The sequence below is a fragment of the Girardinichthys multiradiatus genome, chromosome 4 (assembly GCF_021462225.1).
Source record: "Girardinichthys multiradiatus isolate DD_20200921_A chromosome 4, DD_fGirMul_XY1, whole genome shotgun sequence".
In the NCBI taxonomy this organism is placed as follows: domain Eukaryota; kingdom Metazoa; phylum Chordata; class Actinopteri; order Cyprinodontiformes; family Goodeidae; genus Girardinichthys; species Girardinichthys multiradiatus.
Genome location: NC_061797.1, coordinates 45081863 through 45104125, shown reverse-complemented (window position 1 = coordinate 45104125; position 22263 = coordinate 45081863). Strand labels below are relative to the sequence as shown.

At 35.5% G+C, this 22263-nt stretch overlaps 2 protein-coding genes and 1 long non-coding RNA gene across 5 annotated transcripts; 2 read left to right on the top strand and 1 right to left on the bottom strand.

The window, feature by feature from the left end:
• The first annotated feature begins 2312 nt into the window (after positions 1 to 2312).
• On the top strand, positions 2313 to 7498 carry LOC124867553 (flocculation protein FLO11-like). 3 transcript variants are annotated; one of them, XM_047364046.1, is made up of 6 exons: positions 2313 to 3924; positions 4131 to 4237; positions 5356 to 6042; positions 6141 to 6182; positions 6266 to 6344; positions 6454 to 7498. In XM_047364046.1, the coding sequence occupies exons 3-6, from the start codon at positions 5358 to 5360 to the stop codon at positions 6623 to 6625; spliced, it is 978 nt and encodes a 325-aa protein (XP_047220002.1). In that variant the 5' UTR covers positions 2313 to 3924; positions 4131 to 4237; positions 5356 to 5357; the 3' UTR covers positions 6626 to 7498. The 3 variants fall into 3 exon arrangements, with proteins under 3 accessions (XP_047220002.1, XP_047220001.1, XP_047220003.1); XM_047364045.1 differs by lacking the exon at positions 4131 to 4237 and having other exon boundaries at positions 2314 to 3924; XM_047364047.1 differs by lacking the exon at positions 2313 to 3924 and having other exon boundaries at positions 4232 to 4370.
• On the bottom strand, positions 7258 to 20752 carry LOC124867552 (excitatory amino acid transporter 2-like). The gene is made up of 11 exons (XM_047364044.1): positions 20537 to 20752; positions 17467 to 17606; positions 15711 to 15863; positions 14473 to 14723; positions 14256 to 14364; positions 13676 to 13802; positions 13350 to 13583; positions 12123 to 12317; positions 11646 to 11780; positions 10541 to 10751; positions 7258 to 9646 (listed from the first exon to the last, which is right to left on the bottom strand). Exons 2-11 carry the CDS (start codon positions 17594 to 17596, stop codon positions 9584 to 9586), a joined length of 1608 nt encoding a protein of 535 aa, XP_047220000.1. The 5' UTR covers positions 17597 to 17606; positions 20537 to 20752; the 3' UTR covers positions 7258 to 9583.
• Positions 11723 to 18930, top strand: LOC124867554. Its single transcript, XR_007038100.1, has 3 exons — positions 11723 to 11811; positions 17514 to 17663; positions 18432 to 18930. It is a non-coding gene; the product is annotated as an uncharacterized LOC124867554 (long non-coding RNA).
• Positions 20753 to 22263: the final 1511 nt, after the last annotated feature.

The window sequence follows — 22263 nt, the reverse complement described above, 5'->3', positions numbered from 1 at the left end:
TTTAGAAATGTTTACTGTGATCCAGTATTTGTATGCTACCTCTGATTTATTTTGCAAGTCACTGACACACTGGACCCTGAATGTTTTCCCATGTTTTTTTACAGTGGTAACAGATGTGAGTGCTGCTGTTCACAGGTCACCGGGCTCAGCTGCTTCGGGAATTTGGACATTGGAACAAGGTTAGCTTCCATGAAACATGAGATAACGTTGAAGCAGAGGACAAGGGAGGATGGATGCTAATTGGCCTGGAAAGGCCGCTGGACATGCTCTTGAAGGGTTCCTGCAAGTGTTTATCCATTCAGGCAATTCATTATACAAGAACAGGAAAATAGTTTTTTTCTGTGTAATCTGCCGTATTGAAAGTGTGAAAGTTTAAGATAAACTAGATGAATGCACATGAGGAAAATATGTGTATGATAAAATTTAGACCCCTAAAAATAAGATGTGCTTGTGGACAGACATTTCTTTTAAGAAACTGTGTTTTTGCTTTCTATCGCTTAAATGTAATGAATTTTTATCCCAGAGGCTATGTGTCTGCTGCCTCATATCCAGACTTGCGATTGAAAACCATAAAAATTTTCAAAGTTCAAGGTTATTTTATTTGTTTTTCAATGATTCAAATCAACACTTGCACACACACACTCTTGTTTTGCTATATGTAGTGAGGACCTTACCTTAGTCCTAAACCTAACCGTTAGCAAAATAGGTCGTGAGGACCAGCAAAATGTCCTCACTTTGGTACAAACGGTCCTCAATTTGATGGTGAAATCGGGAAAATGGTTCTCACTGTGATGCCAAGACAGGAACACACACAACAACACACACACACAAGAAAAAAACACATCTAAACATAACGAGAACAATAAAATATGTCAGTGCTCAATAGGCTCAAGACTAAACAAATCAAATCAAAGGACACAAAAGAGGAGAACAAGGCTTAATGATCAAGATAAATCATTCAAGATCGTAATTTGAATAGGCTACTCCAAACTCTTTCGTTTTGTTAACCATTCAATGGTAACCCTGTTAGTGTAATTATTTTCTACAGATATTGTGTCTTTAGTTCACAGAATATTTTTCTAAAAGTCATTTTGGGGCAAATGTGAGATAGGCTTTTGTGTTCTTTTTGGCCAACAGTGCTTTTCATCTTGAAACTGTCCCATAGATGCCATTTTTGCCCGGTCTCTTTTTTAGAATTGAATCATGAACACTGACCTTAACTTAGGTACACTAGGCCTGGAGTGCTTTAAATGTTTTGGGTTTTGTTCTGAACTCCTATATAAGGCATCTAAGCACTTCTGAAGTTATTTTGGTACACATGTTACTCCTGTAAAGGTTCATTACTGCTCCATTTCTTTTCTCCATTTGTAGATACTAGCGGGCTGCACGGTGGCACAGTTGGTAAAACTGTTGCCTTGCAGCGTGAAGCTACTGCTTTCAACTCACAGCCGGGGGGAGTTTGCACGTTCTCCCCATGCATGCATGGGTTCTCTCTGGTTATTTCAGCGTCCTCTCACAGTCCAAAACATGACTGTTAGGCCAGTTGGTCTCTCTCAGTTGTGCTTAGGTATGAATGGGTGTGTGCATCGTTGTTTGTCTTGTATGTCTCTCTGTTGCCCTGCGATAGACTGGTGACCTGTCCAGGATGTACCCTGCCTCTCGCCCATAGACCGCTTGAGATAGATACCAGCTTCCCTGTGACCCTGTATGAAATAGGTGGGTAAAGAAAATTGATGGATGTAGATAATATGATGCTAATAGATGATAGATATCAATGACTTTGTTTCATATTTACTCATGAATGCATCTAGATCAGGGTGTAATGTGCTGGTTTTGAGATCATTTAGCCTAGTTCATGTTCTATTTAGGCAGTTGGTTCGATTTGACAGGGGTCAGTTACTTTTTAAAGTAGAGAGAGGTTGGTTATAATATTTGTCCCTTAATAAGTGAAATCATTATTATTGTTCTGAAGTGTGCCCAAAAAGCTAAAACAGAATAATTACTTGTAGGACTGTTAAATAGATATTGGCCTGGCCCATCATACTTTACATCACATGATGTTTTTTGTACATGATGCAGTTAGGGTAAAACTGTCTTCTATTACACACTGACTAGACACCCATGAGATGAGCCTGACTGAGAATCACAACAGTGTCTAGCGACAGAAAACTTCCCATTACACCTGTGTAAAAGTGAGTATTGTGTTTGCACCTAGTCATTATACTCCGCATCATAGGTAATGCACTGTAAAATTCCATTCTTTCTGGTGTCAGAAACCAGAGCCTGTGCTGGGTGTGGAACACAAGCTTGGACAAGCACCCACCCACACATGCTGAGTAATTCATGACGCATGTTGTAACTTCACGTATGTGCCAGATAACCTGCAGCTACAGCTCTTCAGTGACACTTCAGTTTTTGTCGAGTCTAAACTTATCACAACAGCCATTATGTAGTGTATAGTACACACAACCTCCAGTGAGACGAAACAGAGATATGTTTGTGGCAAAACTTTTCAAGCTAAGTCAAGAATCACATCTTTAAACATGTGTAGCAAAGCCAAGGAAAAAGATTAAGATTTATCTTCCTGTTCTTCTGTGACATGGGAAGGAAAGAAGATGGGATGATAGGAAAGTGTGACAAGAAGGGTGTATTGTTTGATTTGTCTCCAAAACTGAATATAATTTATGATGTGCTGAAATCTTGAGCAATTTTCAATATATTTCCCAGTCATCAGGAGAGAGTTTACACTTTTGTTAAAGCAGTGTCACACAGTATGAGGTGTAGTTTCTGTGTTTCCCATGCTCTAATTAAAATGCTATACCAAGTGGAATACTTACCAGTCCATCACTTATCCTGGCACTAATTATGCCACTTTTTTTTCTTATGTCAACCCTAATATGCAGCTAAATCTTTATTCCAGTTTCAACTGTGACAACAAACAACATGTACTAATATTTTTAGCTTAAACAGTTTTTAATTGTCAGATTTAAGTTTTGTTTGCCAAAATTATGTAATGGATCGTTTCTTCAATTTGGAAGAAGAGAAAACCTTGTTCACTAAAACTGATTTGTGGAAATAGAGTGGACAGGCAGAAACCTAAAAATATACTGTATTGGTTGTGCTGTGGTGGCAAACTCCCATCATACATTTTAACTTATATGTACTTTCCAATTCCGATATGACGTGATCATCACAGAGCTTCTTGTATGTGCTTTTTTGTTCCTGTTCTTTTTTCTCCTTTATGTAATTTCTGTCTTTTTTATTTCTGTGACGCTTTTGTTTAAAGTTAATCATGGTATTGCATATGTCTTCACTCTCATAGGAGTCTGTTTGTGTCTAAAACAGAATTGTATTATAATAGTTGTCATTATTATTTATGGCTGTTTTGAGTTTGGACCCATAAAACCAAAACATAGTAGAAACCTGTGGTGTAATTAACACCACAGCTGTAAAATTTCTTATTAATTTAAAAGAGATCAAAAGGCTGTTTTGGCACTGACGTATAATTTTTTCTGATACATTTTTCCATGTAATATGAAAATATGACAAAGACTTGTGTTATCTCTTTTTTTCATACCTGTCATCTGCTATTTGTCAAGCTCTGCTTGAGGAGGAAGGAAAGAAGCATGGGAAAATGTGTGGAGGAGGGGCGTTTATGAACAGGTGTGTCTGCCTGTGCATTTGCATATTACCAACCATTATCCCGATGTGACACGTACCTAGTGCTACGTATAAAAGGCAGAGACATGATTCATCTGCCTCAGGTTCACACTGCACTGTCTAAAAGTTAGGGCTGCTACTATTATAAAACTTTATTAATAAAGTATTTTTGAATTGAATTGAATTGAATTATGAAGATGAGGAGTCTTCTGCTAGGGGTTTTTCTTGGACTTCTTGCTGTGATCCACTCTTCACCTATTGAATGTAAGAGATTGCTTTTTATCTTGCTTATCTATTATGTTTTTTAAATCAATTTGATGTTATAATTGTAATGATCATACTCAAAATCCATTCAGAAATAAAAAGTAAGCTTTACAAAAATCATCCCAAAATTCTAAGCATTCTTTAGAATGTTAAAACGTTTTTATAAATATATTCAGCACGTACCTAAAGCTATCTGTACTTTTCAGGTCTAACTCCTTCTGCACGAGTCGTATTTCATAGCTGCTGCTCACATCTCAATGCCACCCCAAGAGAACACAGAGAGGTCTTTGTAAAAACGTGTGAGCTCCAAGAGGTGCATTTATGTGTTGATCTTGATTACGGTGAAACCAAATATCAGCATTAGCTGTTACACCCGTTTGGGCACGGGTAACCTCATAGGTGGAACACCTGATCTGAACATGACTTGCAAAAAAAGCATGATAAAGGTGTGTGATTTAAAGTTAAGGCCCTTTACTTTTATGTATTTGTAATTATCCCTGACTGCGGTTTATTGTTTTCAGTAATGAAGAAAGTCTTTCCATACCTCCTAACACCAGTATATTTATTATTACCTAATATCTAAAAATATAAATGAGTTTTATTCAAAATTTTACTATTGATTTGTTGATAATAGCACATTGTTGTGTGAGAAATCCCTTCCACCAAAATAAAATGTGGATGGCATAAATGCAAATTCTGACTCACCATCATTGACCATGAGTCAGGGTGTGGCTAATAATCTCTTAATGTTTATTTCTAAACTCTTAAGGTTTAGGAATAAACAATAATCAAGGACAAACTGAAATGTATATACGTTTGTAACAAATAAAAGTTGGACAATAATCCATGTCAAAATATACTGATATATGGATGTTGCAGTATAACATTGACATAAATAACAAACATGAACTTCAAACTTCTAAAAACAGTAAATATTTTTTGAACATAAAATCAGTGATAATTTGCATATACAGAAAGATACAGCAGCATACAGAAAATATCAGGATATACATTTGCATGGGCAAAACAATTATCATTTGAATGCTTACCAGCTAGCTGACTTCATAACTTTGTCCTGTTGCATCCTCTTCAACAAACCTATCTTTTGTAGTAAAAAAGAGGCACCTTATAATCAGTCATCATTGTTGTGATAATGTAGGTGTGTCAAATTTTGAGTATGAGACTTTGCCAAAGTGATGCTTTCTATTGTTGCCCAGTGATTAGTCATTCAGGTTAATCATTAGTGTTCCCACCACACCTTATGTCAAAGCACTGTGCAAAACAAGTTAACACAATAATTTGTGGTCAAGCAAATAAGCTTTCTTAAGTTCTGTTGTAATAGATAAAAGAGCTCAGTAACTTTCCTTTCCGCTCATGTCAGGACCAGTTAGTATATATATCAGTTTATTCATGGGTTTTTCTTTGTTCTAGCTATGACCCAGATTCCTGCCAGGCCAGAGGAGGACGTTCTAGAAGAGGCCATGACAGATGGGTTCCTTGTTGAACACTTTTTTGGCACATCATCCACAACTGAGCCACCCAAAAGAAACACAACCGTTCAGGCATCCCAGCAGCCGTCTTTCAAAGTCCTAACCGAAGGCAGTGGGTTCTTAGAAATCTATGCTGAATCACCTGAAACGTCCACAATTATTCAAGCATCTCTGCAGCCATCCTTTGACATATCAAGCGAGGGCAGTGGTTTCTTAGAGACGCCTACATCGCCAATAACCAAAACACCTGAAACAACAACTATTCCTGCATCTCCGAAACCAATCTTTGATATCTCACTTGAGGAAAGTGATACCACACAAAGCTTCCTTTCCTCTAAAACAGAATCACCTGAACTTTCCACGGCCATTCAAACATCTCTACAGCCAATAACAGATTTCACAGCACAGGGTAGTGGTGACAGCTCAGTTTCCAGTTTAAGTACCATAAAAACTCTGAGTGCTTCAACTACATCCACCCCTACCTCCACAGAGCAGTCTGTACAATCAACAACCCCCCAAAAATCTCAAAAGGGAACTCGTCAAGCTAGAATCTTCAATTTGAACAATGTTCCTAATGAGGTCATTTCCATGACAGAAGATTCAAAAAAACAAGTTCAGCTTCCTTATGGTACATTTTCTGTCACTACATTAAAATTACAGTTTAAATAAATATTTGAGTTTGTTGTGCTAGTGTATAACTAAATCTGGCTTTTCCTGACCTTTTAGGCTCAATTCCAAATTCAAACAAGAACAAAAGACAAACACCTGGTGAGTTTAAACATCATTTTTAATATAATCTATTTGTGGCTCAAGAAAATACGTTTAAGTAACCCATTTTCCCATTTGTCCAGATTGGATCATTATTGTTGGATTTCTTGTTGGTCTGGCAGCACTTATAACCCTTTTTGCTGCCATTGCTACCAGAGACAAGTAAGACCTAATTATTAGAAGATCAATTACTCTTTATACCTATAAACTCTTTGAGTGCTGAACTTATGCTTACGTAACAGCTTTTAACTTACTAACTTTTAATGTGTAGATGGAATGGTCCAAGCCAGACATCCGAGAACAAAACTAATGCCTCAAACCAGAAGAGGGAGCAGGAGATGCAGACGTTCCTGCACAAAGAAGAGCCCAAAGAGAATGGAAAGGATGCTGAGTACACGGTTATTCCACTGGACGATCTTGCTGATTGTTATTCATCAAACTGAGGTTGAGAGACTTGCCTTCTGGGGACTTATCTGTAAATCACAAGACTGTTTTTTTAAAGAACATAAGATCAGAGGAACACAACTGGACTATTGAGAAGAATTATTTCTACAGAATATCACAGTTCTGGGCTTTGTCTGAAAGACAAAGATCTATTTTTAGTCATTTCTTTTTTTAATAATGCCTTTCAAAAGCTTTACAGAGAGCCACACTTGAAATGTAAAACAATAGCTGATATATTTATTGCCATAATCAGCTGTTTTATTACTTGTAAGATAGACAAACATTCGGGTATGGTGCACAGATGTCATTTATTTCATTTCAACAACAAAAGATTTTGCAATGTATATTTTTTTTCCTTTTTTATTGTATTCTTTCAATTTAGTTTTTTAAAATGTTTATTTGTTTTAATATTATTTCAGCATCTTTGTAGTAATCTTATTGAAGAATGTATTGTGAGCTCTAACTTACATGAAGCTACTCTGCTGCTTTGCCATTTTCATTATGCAAGCTGGGAACACTGAACAGTGCTTGGCCTGCTAACTCTCCCACACAGCACTTCAAAGGTTGTGAAATGCACTTGCCCAATATTCATTGCATCCCACGTCGGACCGGAAATAAACACAACAGCAACTCATCAGTAAATATTTATTTGTGTTTTTATTTCATATTTACACAAAATCTTAAAACATTTATTCACACCATTTTCAATTGTTTGGTACAAGCCCATTCAGTTCTGTTAGCATGTAGTCAGCCAGCGTCAAACGCAGGGAAAAATTTAATTCTTTCTTCAATATGTGCGTTGAATAAAAAGGAAAATATAAACAATTAACATGTTATCTAAAATTTTACATGTTAATAAAAACACTAAATGAGGCCAATTGACTATGAATATATTTCAAATCAGAAAAACAATCAATAAAGGAATTTGATGCATTTTACTTATAGATAACAGAACTTTAATATAAATCAGAATATGCACAAGTTGGACAAAGCCATACTATTTTTTTCATGTAGGCATACTGTAGCTGCCAACATCAAAATTCCCACACACTAAAAGCCACCTCAGCAGAATCTAAACCTTTAAATACAGTCTTCATGTGGTCAGTCATAAAATTTGTATTCAAATTCTTTCCAAACAAAATGTGAAATAGTTTCATTATTGCTTTATTTTACTCTCTCACAGCCCATTAAAACGCCTATTGGGCCAATAAATAAATACAGAAATAGCATTGCCCTAACATTTTTTTAACACTGTTAATTATAAGAATAGTCCTTATAGAAACATTTAGTATAGCAAAACACAATAACACACAAAAAATGTCAAGTCTATGAACTTGATTTGTAAAATACCTCTAAAAGTGGATATATACACAAAGTGCAGGCAGGCACTTTAAACATGGATATATAAGCTGCTGCTCATATAAAATAAAAATAAATAATCTAGTTGTTTGCCCGGATCAATTATTTTCTACCCTGTGATACTCAAAACCATGTGAAAACAACATTCAGTGACCTTGTTGTTACAGCGTTGGATTTATGCAATTGCTTGAGGCAGAATTTAGAGTGCACTTGCTAAACAGATGTGACCATAGCTAATTAAGTCTAGATCCAATTACAAGCTTGTTATTTATATGCGAATCTGATGTGAAAAATGTACAAAATATAATATAATCTTATGAGAAGGCCCAGCCATCCTCAAATGCTTTATTTTCTCTGCAAACCTATTGGGTGAACTTAAGTCTACTAAAAAGCTTAGTATCTTTAGTCCAGAAATATCTTAGTCAAAGTGATCACACTCTGGAAGTGACATCTTCAAGGCAAGGTTGTCATATAGCACAGAAAAAAACAGTTTATAATAAAGCACACAACACTATAGTCTACATAGATTTTCAGAGGAAACCCCTTTTTGTTTTCTCTCGTTGAACCTCTAGCTTTGTTTAACATTTAATCTGTCTCTTTTCCGCCCAAAATGCACAATAATGATCACACATCATTCCAGGACATAGGCAAACAGACACACATCGGTTCCCACATAAAAACAGACACATAAAGTAGAAATGGATAAATAAATAAACACAGCAACAAATTTTAACAGATTTACTCTCTGCAACACATTCTGTTCTGTTTGTTCCTACTTTTAGAAGCCACTCCCAGTCTTAGGTCTTAAGCTCCACTTCTTAGGCTTGACCACGTGCATGAGGGTATAATCCCATAAATCAAACAGTCAGAGGTAATGCTATGTTTAACAGTCCTAAACTTTAAGTTTAATGCCAGCAGAAGTCAAGTTTCATTTGGTTTATGTTCTATTTTTTAAACCTTTGGTTAAATCAAAGTTAACAGACCAAGTGAAAAACTATTTAGTGGCTTAGTACAAAGCAGCAATGGAAATTACGCCACTGGGAATGTCAAACATTTAATACTGAAGCTTGGATTTCTCCAACATTTGTCTTATTTGATTATGATTCATTGTTACAATCTTGACTGCCAAGGCAATATTTCCAATATTTTTGTGTTTTTGTCCCTTAGGTCATAGAGCAAGTTCTTAAACACAACAATATAGAAATCATTTGTTGCAAAATAAAGAAGAGGGTTTAGTCTTGACAGGAAAGAAGGAATGCAGCAACCCTGGGTAAGGTTCTGATTGTCGTCAGCCACCTCTTTGACTTGAGAATTGATTGATGCGCACATTCCAGTTTGTTCCAGTTTATCTGTACGCATAAACTTCCAGAAGCAAGATCAAATTTAAGATGCTAAAGCACAGCGTCCTCCAGTGGTTACCCAGGACAGCAAGTGAACTCTCCATTTGCTCTTGCAGTAGAGTTTCCATTCTTTGTCGTCTACTATTTCTGTGTCTTTGCACATAAGTCTTTTTCTTTTTTCGTCTTATTTGCATTATTAAATTTGTGTCCTCAGAAAGTTAAAGCGGATCAAACTCAGGCCCGAGTGCTGAATCTGCATTACTTGAAATTCCACGGATCCTCCTCAACAATAGAGAACTCCGGAGTGTTGCCATTTTTGACCTGAAAGCAATTATCAAAAACAGCTAACTATTTGGACCAAGGCACCATTATAAAACAAATGATCAGTGGTTGAGGGAAGAGAAGCCATTCCTTCATTGCATTCGAGTCATTGTCCTTTGGACAGACTTTAGTTTATAAATCCCCAAAATAGACAAATATGCCATATTATAAACAAATGGAATGATACAGTCGTTCAGTTCACATGTTCCTCTTACTGAGAACAGCAACATAGCTCTCCATAGTTGGTCATGTATTTTATGGATTCTCTCCCCAACTGAATTACAATACTGATAGTAAAACACAGGCTGTTTGTAAACAAAAAGAGCTACAGGAACAAGTCTGAGAGAGGCATTTATGAATTGCTTGTGATAATAATGATAATCATATGGTGAATCAGCAGTCTTTATGTATACCAGTGGCTGAAAAGATCTTAAAAACATACCCATTGATTGACAAGTAATTTGGTTAGGGTTGCCATAAATACATGTCCAATTAAGCAAAAGCAATATCACAACAGAACAAAAGTATACAAAAGTTAAATATAAACATCAACAAGAAAACACTGCTAATAAAGCTAGATTTTATGTGACTTCTTGATTAGTAAAACCCAACATAGAAAAGTACAAACTTTGTTTTTGTTGAACCTGGTATCACAAAAACTGCTTCTTCAAATCATGTGTAGGTGAACAAATAAATATAGACATATTTATCTTAGAGTTTCACCACCTTTAAATATATTTTCATGAATGAAAATATGACAATTGCTATGACCAAAGACACATACAGGAATCATTTATATAAAGAAAAAGAGAAACAAACACACACATAGGACAAACACAGAGCTGAGGGGCTTCTCTACATACATGTCTCTATGTCTGTTAATGTGAAATGTACCTTGCAGTCGTCTATCACGATTGAGTTGTGGTGAGTATACACATTCTGGTTGGTGTTGTTTTCAAAGAAAGACTGTGTCTTTGCCATCTCAAAGTCATCCATACGAGTCTGTTGGGCATCATACATGTCAAGTTCGTCTTTGGAAAGGTGGTAAACAATACCCGCGCCATAGGAGTCCCCAACCACATTAACTGAGGTACGGAAACGATCGCTGCATGTTGACAAAAGACAGAAAGGACAAACATATAAATAAATGATTAGCTGAACAACCAAAATCTTTCTGGAGAAGATCAGGGTAAACTGTCTTCAGAGTCTCATGAATCACGCCTACAACTACAATCAGTGTTATTGTACTAAGCAGCTGTAGTTCAAACAGAAATATTTCCTCCAGACTTTGATTAGATGGTTGTAAATATTGCAAATAGATTTATTTTTTACTCTCCTGCTGGTATATTATGATTTTCAAACTTGACTCTTTATATTTCTTCTTCGAAGTCATGATGTCAGGAATGACATTAATCACCATTGGCAGTTCAAATTATGCTTGTATGAATCAGTTATTACTTATTTACCTATCACTGATTAAAATGATTGGAGTGTAATCAATGGCAGCTTGGTGAGCAGTGGTAGGTGCAGTGTACCCACCTTCTGCCAGTGCATTGGTGAAGACACCTCCACATACCCACACTCTGAACATGCAAGGATTATTTAGATATAGAAAATAGATAGATAGATGGATGTGATTTCCTAAATTATCAAACATTGCATGTCTTCTTAAAAGTCTTTATACTGCAGAATATCTGAAATTATGAAAATTAATTAATGCTAACATGGTATTAAGAAGACAACTTATAACGTATTTTGCTGTCATAAAGAAAGCATGTTGTAAAACAGGTTTTCAGTTATTTAAATGTTTCAGGTTTTTTTTTTGCACTTGTCAGATATATATATTTTTTTAATTTTTATTAGTGTGTGGTAACTTAAGTCTTCATATAATTTTTAAACAGTGAACTTAAAAAAAGCCAATATAGCCTTTATGTTGAGTTGAAATATCTGGGAACCCTTATATTTTGAATAATGAAAGCAATGTTGGTGTGCAACTCACAGCAGCCAATCAACAGCGACCAGGAGGCTTATGTCCTTAGTGGGGAGCCCCACTGCTGTGAGAATTAGAAGCATGGTCACGAGTCCTGCACTGGGAATACTGGCAGCTCCAACACTGGCCAAGGTGGCTGTCATACTAAACAGGAGACAAATTCAGCTTTTAGCAGGTGAGGCCAAAGCTTGCATGTTCTTTCAAACATTAAATTTAGATACAATATTACATTTAAATAATTAATTAACAACTAAATAATGAACATTCTAAGGATTTGTTTTTTAAAATAAAGCAAATGAAACTGCAGGCACATATGTTTCGAAAAGGTAACAGTAATATTAAACTAAATAATAAATAAATAAATAATAAAACCATGCCTGGAAGGATAACAAATTCTTGGATTTATATGAGAACATTTAAATTTAAGCCTGTCTTGACAATGTGTTCCCATGAAATTGTTGTATCTTTCTGTAGCCACATTCTCACCTCACAGTAACTATCTGGCCCCAGTCCAGCTCAATCCCATTCATTTGAGCGATGAAGATGGCAGCCACTGCCTCGTAGAGTGCTGTACCGTCCATGTTAATGGTGGCCCCCACGGGGAGGACAAAGCGTGTAACTCTCTTGTCGATGCCTAGGTTTTCCTCTAAGCATCTGAACGTGACAGGCAAGGTACCGGCACTGGTGAATCAAAACATAAAAATAACCTTCATGGTGACAGTGATGTTGAAGTTTTATTGTTTATAGTTTTAAGTTTATCACTAATCTTAAGAAAACAACATTCTCTGCTACTATTCTAGACTGTCAATAGAGTTTTATTTGAGCATGTGTAGAAATGGATCAAGAATGGTGGGCCATTACATATAGGTATGTGCATTATCTTGCGGGCCAGATAAAATTGTATCAAACAATTGACATGCCTGTTTTACAGTGACAGTTATTGTCATCTACTTTGCTGCTGATATAAATAATTAATGAGTCCTCACAAGCTGTTCTTATATGTTCATTAATTTGTAGTTCTTAAATAATAATCAGATTCAGCTAAAATCAATATGTAAAGGTGAAAAAACCTCTGAGACTGGAAATGAAACCCAAGATTTGGTTCAGTGCACCTTTAATCAAGTCACATTTAAAATAATAAGTGAGGGGTTTGAATACTTTTTTCAGGTTGTACAGAATATCAGGTCATAAATAAAGGAATTTAAGCAAGGCACAAAATTTGTCATCAACAATACTGTTAAAATTCCCTCTATCTATGATAATGCTTATAAAAATCATTATCATGGTCTAAACTTTTAGGTTAAAATTTTCTGAAAAAAAAGAATAGAAAATAGTTTTTAACTTTGTTTATCTTGAGAAAGAACAGTTTTTTTTTTTATTGAAAGCAGATGAGTGAGCGGTTAGAAACTCAAAGATATCACATTCCATACAAATTTAGAAACAAAGTCCAGCAAAACTACTTTCAATAAAAACATAAAGGCAAAATTTGCTAAAACTATTTTTTACAATGAGACACACTAAGGAAGCCCAGTTAGATACAATATTTTGCACACAGTAAGAATATTTTTTGTATTCTGCTTTAAAGGAGCCACCTTAATATTTTCTTTCTACAGTCACTGGCTGCTACTATATAGCATTGTACAATCATAGTGCAACATTGTGACAAAGATATAGAGTTAAAATTGAATATCATATAAAGCAAGTCTATTTTACCTGGATGCTGTTCCAAGTGCTGTGACCCAGGCTTGAAATATTCCCATAAAGAAGGTGAAGGGATTTTCTTTTACAATCACAAAATATATTAGCGGAAGGAAAATGCCTCCATGGATGATGAGGCCTACTATCACAGTCACCATGTACATTCCAAGCTGCCTTGCAACCATCTCCAAGTCAGCAATGGAGATTATCTTTCCACAGATAAGGCAGGCAATACCAATAGGGGAATACCTAAAAAGAGATGCAATGTAACGTTGTTAATCAGTTTCCGTTCTTTCAAAATGAATGCACATAACACAATATTGGTGGGAATTTGCACTCACCACATAATTGCGCTCACGAGCTTCATAACAATTTCATTCAGAACGTTGAAAAACTCCAACATCAGCTTGGCCTTCTCTCCCATTTTTCCCATGATGACTCCGAAAGCCACAAAGAATCCAATCAGCCCTGTATAAAGAAAATTAATTTGTTTTACTTTTTCTAACTTTTATCCATTATCCTATTCATGGTAATTATTTTAAACCATCAATCTGAAACAGGATTAGGCATCCTGCATAGCTCTTGTACATTATGTTTGATTCATACAGTCTAATTAGACTCGTATATCTTGAAATTGAGGATTTACAGGTCATGCAGAAATATAAAGACAGAATATAAGCAAGTAGTGATTTAAAAAAAATGTTTTTTTTTCTGGTAGCACTTACAAATCATAAGCTTATATAGCTCTTAACATTCACACAGAAATGAAATAAAGGATTACAAATGCTTAATAAAAAAAAACCAGGTTTTCTTTTTCAAATATAACTGATAATTTAAATAAACATGTTTTATTTTTCTTTAATGGTATTGCCAACCTATTTAAAAAATAATGTTTGTTTGTTTTTTTTAATTTGCACCTACCTAGGACATTCATCCCACTCTTGAACTGAAGTGACCTTTTAACTGTGAACTGTGGAGGTGCTCTCGTTCTGTTGGTTGGCACGGGTACTTTGGTAGTTACTGTCTGGATCTGGAGAAGAAAGAAATAAAAATAAAAAACTGGTAAAAAAAGAAATGAGTGGGAGCAGCTGACACATCACGTTATATGGTGAGAGAAAATGCTTTGTGTGACTCCTACCTGCTGGAAACAGGCCTGCACCAGATTCTCCGGGAAAAGATTTCGAATGAGATCGAACAAAGCATCCATGCTGGAGACATCATCGTTCTTCTTTCCTTGTCCGAGATTAGCTCTCAGTTTGGGATTCCCTGGATGGATGAGCAGCACCAAGATCACTCCCAGGACTGCTGCAATGATCGTTGTTGACATGTAGTAAACCATCGCCCTCGTGCCTAAGCGACCACTGGATTTGGCATCCAAACCAGCGAGTCCTGTTGGAAAGAGAAAAAAGTGTTTCACAAAATGGAATCTAGGAGAAATAATGACCTCCCATTTGGAGTTTCTTTTTTCTTTACTTTGTACACTTTTAAGAGACAATCCATTGATACATTCAAACAAATTTATATTTTCATTTAGTGCTTCTAAAGTAACAACTTTCACATCCAATCCAACCCAGCCAAACATATGCAGACATACACCCAGCATCTCAAGCTGTGTCAAAGGCCAGAGCAAAGAAAGCTGTTTACATGAAAAAAAAAGGAACAATAATGTAAACTTTAATTTCCAAAGACATGCAGGGGATTTTCTATATTTATTCAGTAAATATGTATTATTAGGAAATAAAAATTTAGATGCAACATCCCCTTTAAAAAATGAAGGATATAAGAATATTTCTATATTTTTATTTCAAGAGCTTAAATTCACATTAGAGACATTTTCTAACTCTAAATTATATATTTGTATATTATATGCATTCACATTTTTTGTAAAAGGCATCTGATATGAAATCATATCTGATTTAAATCTTACTGTATTAGCAACTTAAAGCTTATTCATCTATTTGTTATATTTGGCAATAGAAAAGGCATGTAATAAAATTAAAAGTTTGCACAGATTTAGATGTTCATAAAAGAGATTTGGTCTCAATGCTCATATTTTACCCACTATAACAGAGGGACGGTTGCAAACTCAATATGCCGACTAAACTGTTTTTAGAAAAATAGCTTCTCACTGTGGAAAAACAACACCACATGTGAAATTTCCACATGATAAGTCCCCTACTAAAGAAAATGTAATCTTTAAAAGGAATTTCTTGTTTGCCAAACAAACCAAAATTTTAGAATTTAAAAATGACACCAACTCTTCTGTTGCAGCCCAGCTCCCACGTACCAGCAAATACAATGTGACCTCATTTCAGGACACCTGTTTGCAAATTTAGCAGAACATTTCATGCCACACAGATACTGGATCTCACCCACCTGTGACCAAACTGGAAACAACGAGAGGCAAAATAAGCATTTTTAGCATCCTCATTAAGATCTCCCCAGGGAAGGCAATGATCAATATAACGTCAGGAGGGAGGGGTGATATGTGCCGTAGAAGCATGCCAGCAATGGAACCAAGAAACACACCTGTCAAAGTGAGAAAAAACCCACATTAATATTTAAATGATTTTAAACAACCTTCCTAAGGGGTACAGTGTAGAGGTCTTCACCCTCTATAGATATTATGACTGCTGTACCTTTATAATAAACATAAGTACAGATTTAGAAGATTCAGTAAGTAAATCCATTACTTCAGTCTAGTTTATATTTCCTTTCTTTCTCTGCTCTGGTAAATCTTTAAAAAGAAGAATTATAGCAAGAAACAGTATGAAAAGGATTGCCAGTATTTAAATTAAACACTCAGAAAACCCAGAAAAATCTAAAACCAATATGCAAAAGGTTAAACTCTCTTACATTTGAGCTCCACTGCGTTTACAAGGTGTGGGTAGATTTTTCTCTGATGTTCTGAGTTCTTCTCAGAACCCAAAGACAGGCAGCAGCTGCACAATTGTTGGAGCCAGGTGCAGCAGCTGCTCTCCATTGATTGCACATGTAAGGTATGATGGGAAGTACATGGCTATCACTTGATATTGCTAATGGTAGGAGAGATTTTCTAAAAATTCATTATAATTTTTTATCCCCATCATAAAAGTAAATGGAACTTTTTTCACTTTTTTCAGATAATCCTGGAAGACAGCATACAAAAGTATGTTGAAGTATGATGAACTGAATCAAAATCTTTGCTAACAAGTTTAAATCAGATTAAGATGGGGGATTCCTTAATAGCTACCAAGTGGATCACTCTGATAGAAGCCAGGGCAAGACAGTGTGAGAGGAGTTTTCCTCTGAAGCGGTGAGAAAAGCATTTGCTGGCTGGGCAAGATCAGAAGTGACCTCTCAGAGGGATAGCATTTTATTACGTCATTAATCATGATAATGTAAACGTGCAATAATAATATTTCAACTACCAGGGGTCTCTCACAAACAGTCTGCAATTTATCCTATTCTGTTGGTTCATTGACTTTATTTATTATTTCAGATAAACCTTTTTCTATGCTCCAAAAAAACTTTGTTAGGTTGATATCAGTCAGATGGTTGAAGTGGGAGTCGGCTTTTCTCACCGGTGAATTTAAATGGGGCATCTGGGGCAAACCACACCCACCCTCTGCACCAGTCTTTACCTAGGAACAAATGGTGCATATCCAGTAAGTCAGACTTGTTTTTAACTGTTCTTTCATTTTCTGGATGTCTTAATTTAAGAAAAAACACACCAAAACTCCATTTGGGAAACAAATTCATACCCAAACAGCAACAGCAAACAGAAATGATGAAATACGTTACAGGAGAGTTCAGGTCTGTCTGAATATTTGCAAATCAGATAAACACGAACACCAAGGAAATATGTTTACTGCATTTCTGATAATATTCGTGTCATTTACAGGCATGAGATAAATGACAGATGGAATAGACTGATCCCAGGCAGCCTGCTGGGAACACTCAATCTTCACTGGAGCTTTTTAAACCATGCACTTGCTCTAGTCCCCCTTTTTTGGTGACCCACTTAATGTCAAACAACTCTATTGTTTGAAATATGCTTCCAGGCCCTGTGAGTCCCTGAACAGGATATATGAGAACTGAAGATAAATGGATTGTGTGTATAGTGATGGAAGTAGAGGGACAATGGACTTACCGAGGATTGTGAGAGTGAGAACCATGTTCTTCATTATCTTTTCACAGATATTGCAACATGGATTCTCCGGAGTCTCCACGATTGGGTCTATGTGGCTCTCGCTCATCCTGACCTCCACTTGCTTCTGCATTTTGATGGCACTGAAAAATATACAGACAGAAGAGCTTGTATTCAGGAGTGATAGTGTTATTTACTTTGTGAGTTTTTGTTCAGTTTCAGTAAATATCCTCATGATTTTATCTTGTGGTTTAAGAAATTTGGTTCTTGTGTTTTTATGTTTTGCTTCTTTTTCTTGTTTTTTTAGTATTTAAGTTTGGATTCTCAGGTGTCTTATAAACTTATAGTTGTCTTTTAGAGTCCCTGATCTTGTCTCGTGCTGTCGTTACCACCTGTTCTTCCTCTTGTTAACTCAACTAAAACGACTATAGTCTACATCCTGTCCAGTATTTGTTCTCCATGTTTTTTTTTTGGTTCTTTTCCGATATTTGTTGCTGACTCCATATCAGCTTTACGTTAGTTTCTGCCACACAGTTCTACTTAGTGATTGTTCAGGCTTTTTGTTTTCTCTGGCTATTTGTGTTCTGCCTTTAGGTTCTCTTCGAAATTATCATTGTAACACTATGATAACCTTGTGTCACGTTATTCCCTTCCTTAGTAATCTTTTCCAGGTCATTGAAGATAATGGCAGATTAATTGCAATAATAAATAATTTTGGAATTTATCTAAAGTCAATAGTGCCCTGAAAATGATTTTAAGATGTGCTGGCATTTTAGCATAGAAATTGATTTGAGTTAATATATGTTCTATTTATAATCGCTTAACAATTTGTACTGTCTTTATTTTTTTTCAATAATAGCACTGGCTCAGTGATTCTATTTTAACTGTGTTTCTCTCTCAGATGAACCTAATAACAAGAGCTATTGCTGCCATTAACTATACATAATTTCTCTTTTTCTTTCCCATAGAAACTCTTTGTGGACAAGTGCATTGTTTCTCTGCTTCTTCTTCTCTCAGCCAGTCTTGGCTGATAGCTACTCATACTAAGCCTAATTTGGTGAAAGTCTCTGATTGTTGTTCCTTTCCTCCATTGCCACATGTTTAGTCAGGAAGACAAATAGCTGCAAAGTCAACAATGCAGTTGTCTGTGTTTTCTTGGATATCTTTTTACCAACAGGTATTAAATAATTTACTGAATTTGACTGTATGATTAGGATTGAATGGAATTATATGTAATGTAAATCTAACTGTATGGACAGTGTTTGAATGTGGTGAATTAATATGAATTGAATGTCAAATGTATTTGATCCCTAATAACTGGATATGAATTTGCATCTATTTGTCTAGTAAAGTTTAAAGATTTTGTAACATTTAAATGTATCTTTATTTTGCTGCTTTTAGTTCCTGCTCTTTTTTCTGGTTTTATGTTGTAGCAATTTGAGAATTGAAAAATGTAAAGTGCAGTCAAATTCAATAAAGCATTATTATTATTATTATTATTATTATTGATGTTGTTGTTATAAAGTGCCTGTAAATGACATTTTGTGTCAATTGGTGTTATATAAATAAATTGAATGAAACTGAATTACATCAGAAAATAACGTACTAATAATGTGTCTTTGATAATAATTATTTGATGCGTCAGCTTGAATAAACAGAGTTCTAAAGATGCCCTTGCCCATGGTTATGCTATCTTTGTCTTTGTTTAATGGGCTTTGCATGATAATTAATGCAAATTTGGGTTATTCTATGTACTGAAGATGTGAAATTTATCATGAAAGATGTGTAAAGACCTGAATAGATAACCGACTCCAGGAGATTTTGTGTGAACAAACTGGTAATTGTAGGCCTTTTTCAGGACTTGAATTTGGAAAATTAAACAATTAAAATGAACTGCAGTTCACCTGCCCCTCCATCCTAATATACACTCTTCTATCTCTCTATCCTCATTTTGTCCTTAAAGCAACACATTGCTCAGGTTTGTTGTGGTCTAAGCCAAAGCCTCTTTGACTAAAGATCAACTCTCCCCTGAGCAGCCTTTAAATCTCCTGGAGAACACAGACGTACACAGTTATGTAACAGTGAATCCCTGTGCTCACTTCAACCACCTTGACCTCAATGACACCAGTACCATCAACTTGAGCAGGAAAAAGTATCATAGAAACTATGATTTTTTTAGAACATTAAAAACACTGTCCTCCAGACAACAACTCATTGCCAACATCCTATGCAAACGCATACATACATATATATATATATATATGTATATATATATATATATATATGTATATATATATATATATATATATATATATATATGTATATATATGTACTAGAAAAAATAACTGTTCAATGCAAACTCAAAAACACATAATTAAGATATAATTTCAATGAATTAGTTCTTCTACAAACAAAAACCAAATGGTAATGCATAAGGGGAGGACATGTCAAATGCCAAGTCAATCAAGGCTGTCTGACAAAGTGTGCTCTGGCAGTAATGAGACTTAAGCGATTTAGTAAGGATAAAATTAGCTCTTCCAACTCAAGAGTGCTTGTGTTATGTAACAGAAAATGGGCTTCATATGAAAAGTCAAAGTGCTAACATCACCTGCCTGAATGTTATATGCAGAACATTGTTATCAGACTTCATAAATTAAATACAATAAATAGTCAGTATTAGACTATGCAGTATCTTTTTACTAAATGGTTATCAGACAGCAATGATTGTGATTCTATAAAATGCTAACAAAGTAATTGCATGCGGGACTGATTTGGTAGCTTCACAGGCCAGAAGAGCAAAGAATATTTGATCCTTCTCCAGAGCATAATGACTGAAAAATTATTATTTACCAATGCATCATTAAAGGAAAGAGATCTGCATAAAAACACAAAGTACAAACTCAATGCATGAATTACTATGCAATAATTCATGCAATAATTTTAGGCACTTTATAACAATTATTAGGGGGAATAGCTGTTATTGCATCGTATATAACAATCCTTCATCTTAATCTTTAGTCATCATTTGCAGAGTGCAGACTACAATGACAAAACAATTTATAATAGCACTTACCAGCTGTATATTATTCAGGACAAAATCTGCACTTGTTGAGAGATATTAGACAACCAATGCAACCAGTGAAAACCTTTGCAAAGTCATGGCTCACTTGTTTGTAACCTGTCAAAAAGATTTTAGTCCTTTGAGTTGCAAAAAACCCTGCTGGTCACTTCTTCTTCAACATTTGTCATATATCCACAATCAAAGTCAAAGATGCCTGCTCTTTCAGTTGTTAAGACGTGTGCAGAGGTAAAGTGGTTAGGTGGAGGTGTGACTGAAAGCTCCCAGACAGGAAGGGTGGAGCCATCCTGCCCAGATTAGCAAAAGATTGAAGATTCTTGGTGGCATTTTGTCTTCTTTGTCTTTATTTCAGGTATGTTTGGTTTGCTTTCCTGATTTTCTGCTTCAATTTGATAAGTAAATACAGCACACATGACCTTAGCCACCAATTTGTTCATGTCCAAAACCTGCTCTTGTAGCTTTAAGTTGATAACGAATACCTTAAGGATTTGGTTATGCAGAAGTTCAAAACTTGAAAAGTAGGGTTTTCCCTGTACATTTCATAAGCAACAAAAGCATGTTTTTCATGCGCGTTGTGCACATGATCTTTGCTAAGCAATGTGTAAAAATTACATTTAAATACTTTCAAATGAAATATAGCTGTAGGTAACACTCCAAGCAACAAACACGTTGAGATTTCAAATACATTTCCAAAAACCAACTTAATACATTTAAGATTTTTTTTTATGATTTGTGTTCCTTTTATGTCAATAATTATTATCATTGATTAACACACATGGATTAATGGTTGAATTAGAATCAACTATTTTCTCTTTGTTTTTTATGAAGGTTAAGAGATTAAAATGTTTGTCGTACTCAAATGTTAAACCGCAGAATGATTCTTGTACAGCTTGCAGCTCAGAATCAATTTAATGGACCCAGCTCATTAAAGTACAGCCTTTGTAGATGGCAGCAACAAATAGAGTGACTCACTACAACCATTTATTTATGTCAAGCACTGCAGAGTCTCCTCAGACCAGCTTTGACATTGAGTGGCCTCAGTGGCTGTAGGTGCCTCTTTTGCACGCACAAAGTGAACTATATAGAACTGAGTCCTAAAGGTTTAGCAAAGAAAGCTTTTAGCTTTTTGAGTGGTTGGAATTTGTGAGAAAAAGATATTTACATAATACGGCACATTAACAGTATTTTGACATTTATTATTTCCAAGATTTGGGGGGATCAAAATGATATAACATCGTATAACAGGTCTGTTCAACTGGGTGCTCTGAAATGTTAGAAGAGTTTTATTGCTGAGCAGTCCTTACAGCATGCACAGGTAGGGAAGAGCCAACATTGGAACACATGGCATAGCATTTGTCTGTGCAGCTCCGCCTTTTCCTCCCCAATGCAAGGAGCCCTGCTCATGCTGCAACACATGACAATACAAGGCCATGCTTAGACAGCAGGTGTCTATAATTAACTAATCTGTCCTGAGCCATCCTAAATCCAGCACACATCTACACCAAGATGTTTCAGAAACAGGGGACATGTCTATAGCTGTGAAATCCCTGAAGTTGACCAAACTCTGCAAATTTGGAGCATTAAAAAAGAAGAGTTAATCTGTTAGGCCTCATCGTCCATTTGTCTCAAGTTTGCAAATACATAGTAAATATTTTTTGTCACTTGTCAAAAAAAGTTTGACAAGTGAACCCTTGTTAATTTCTATGGCTTTGCGCATGTAA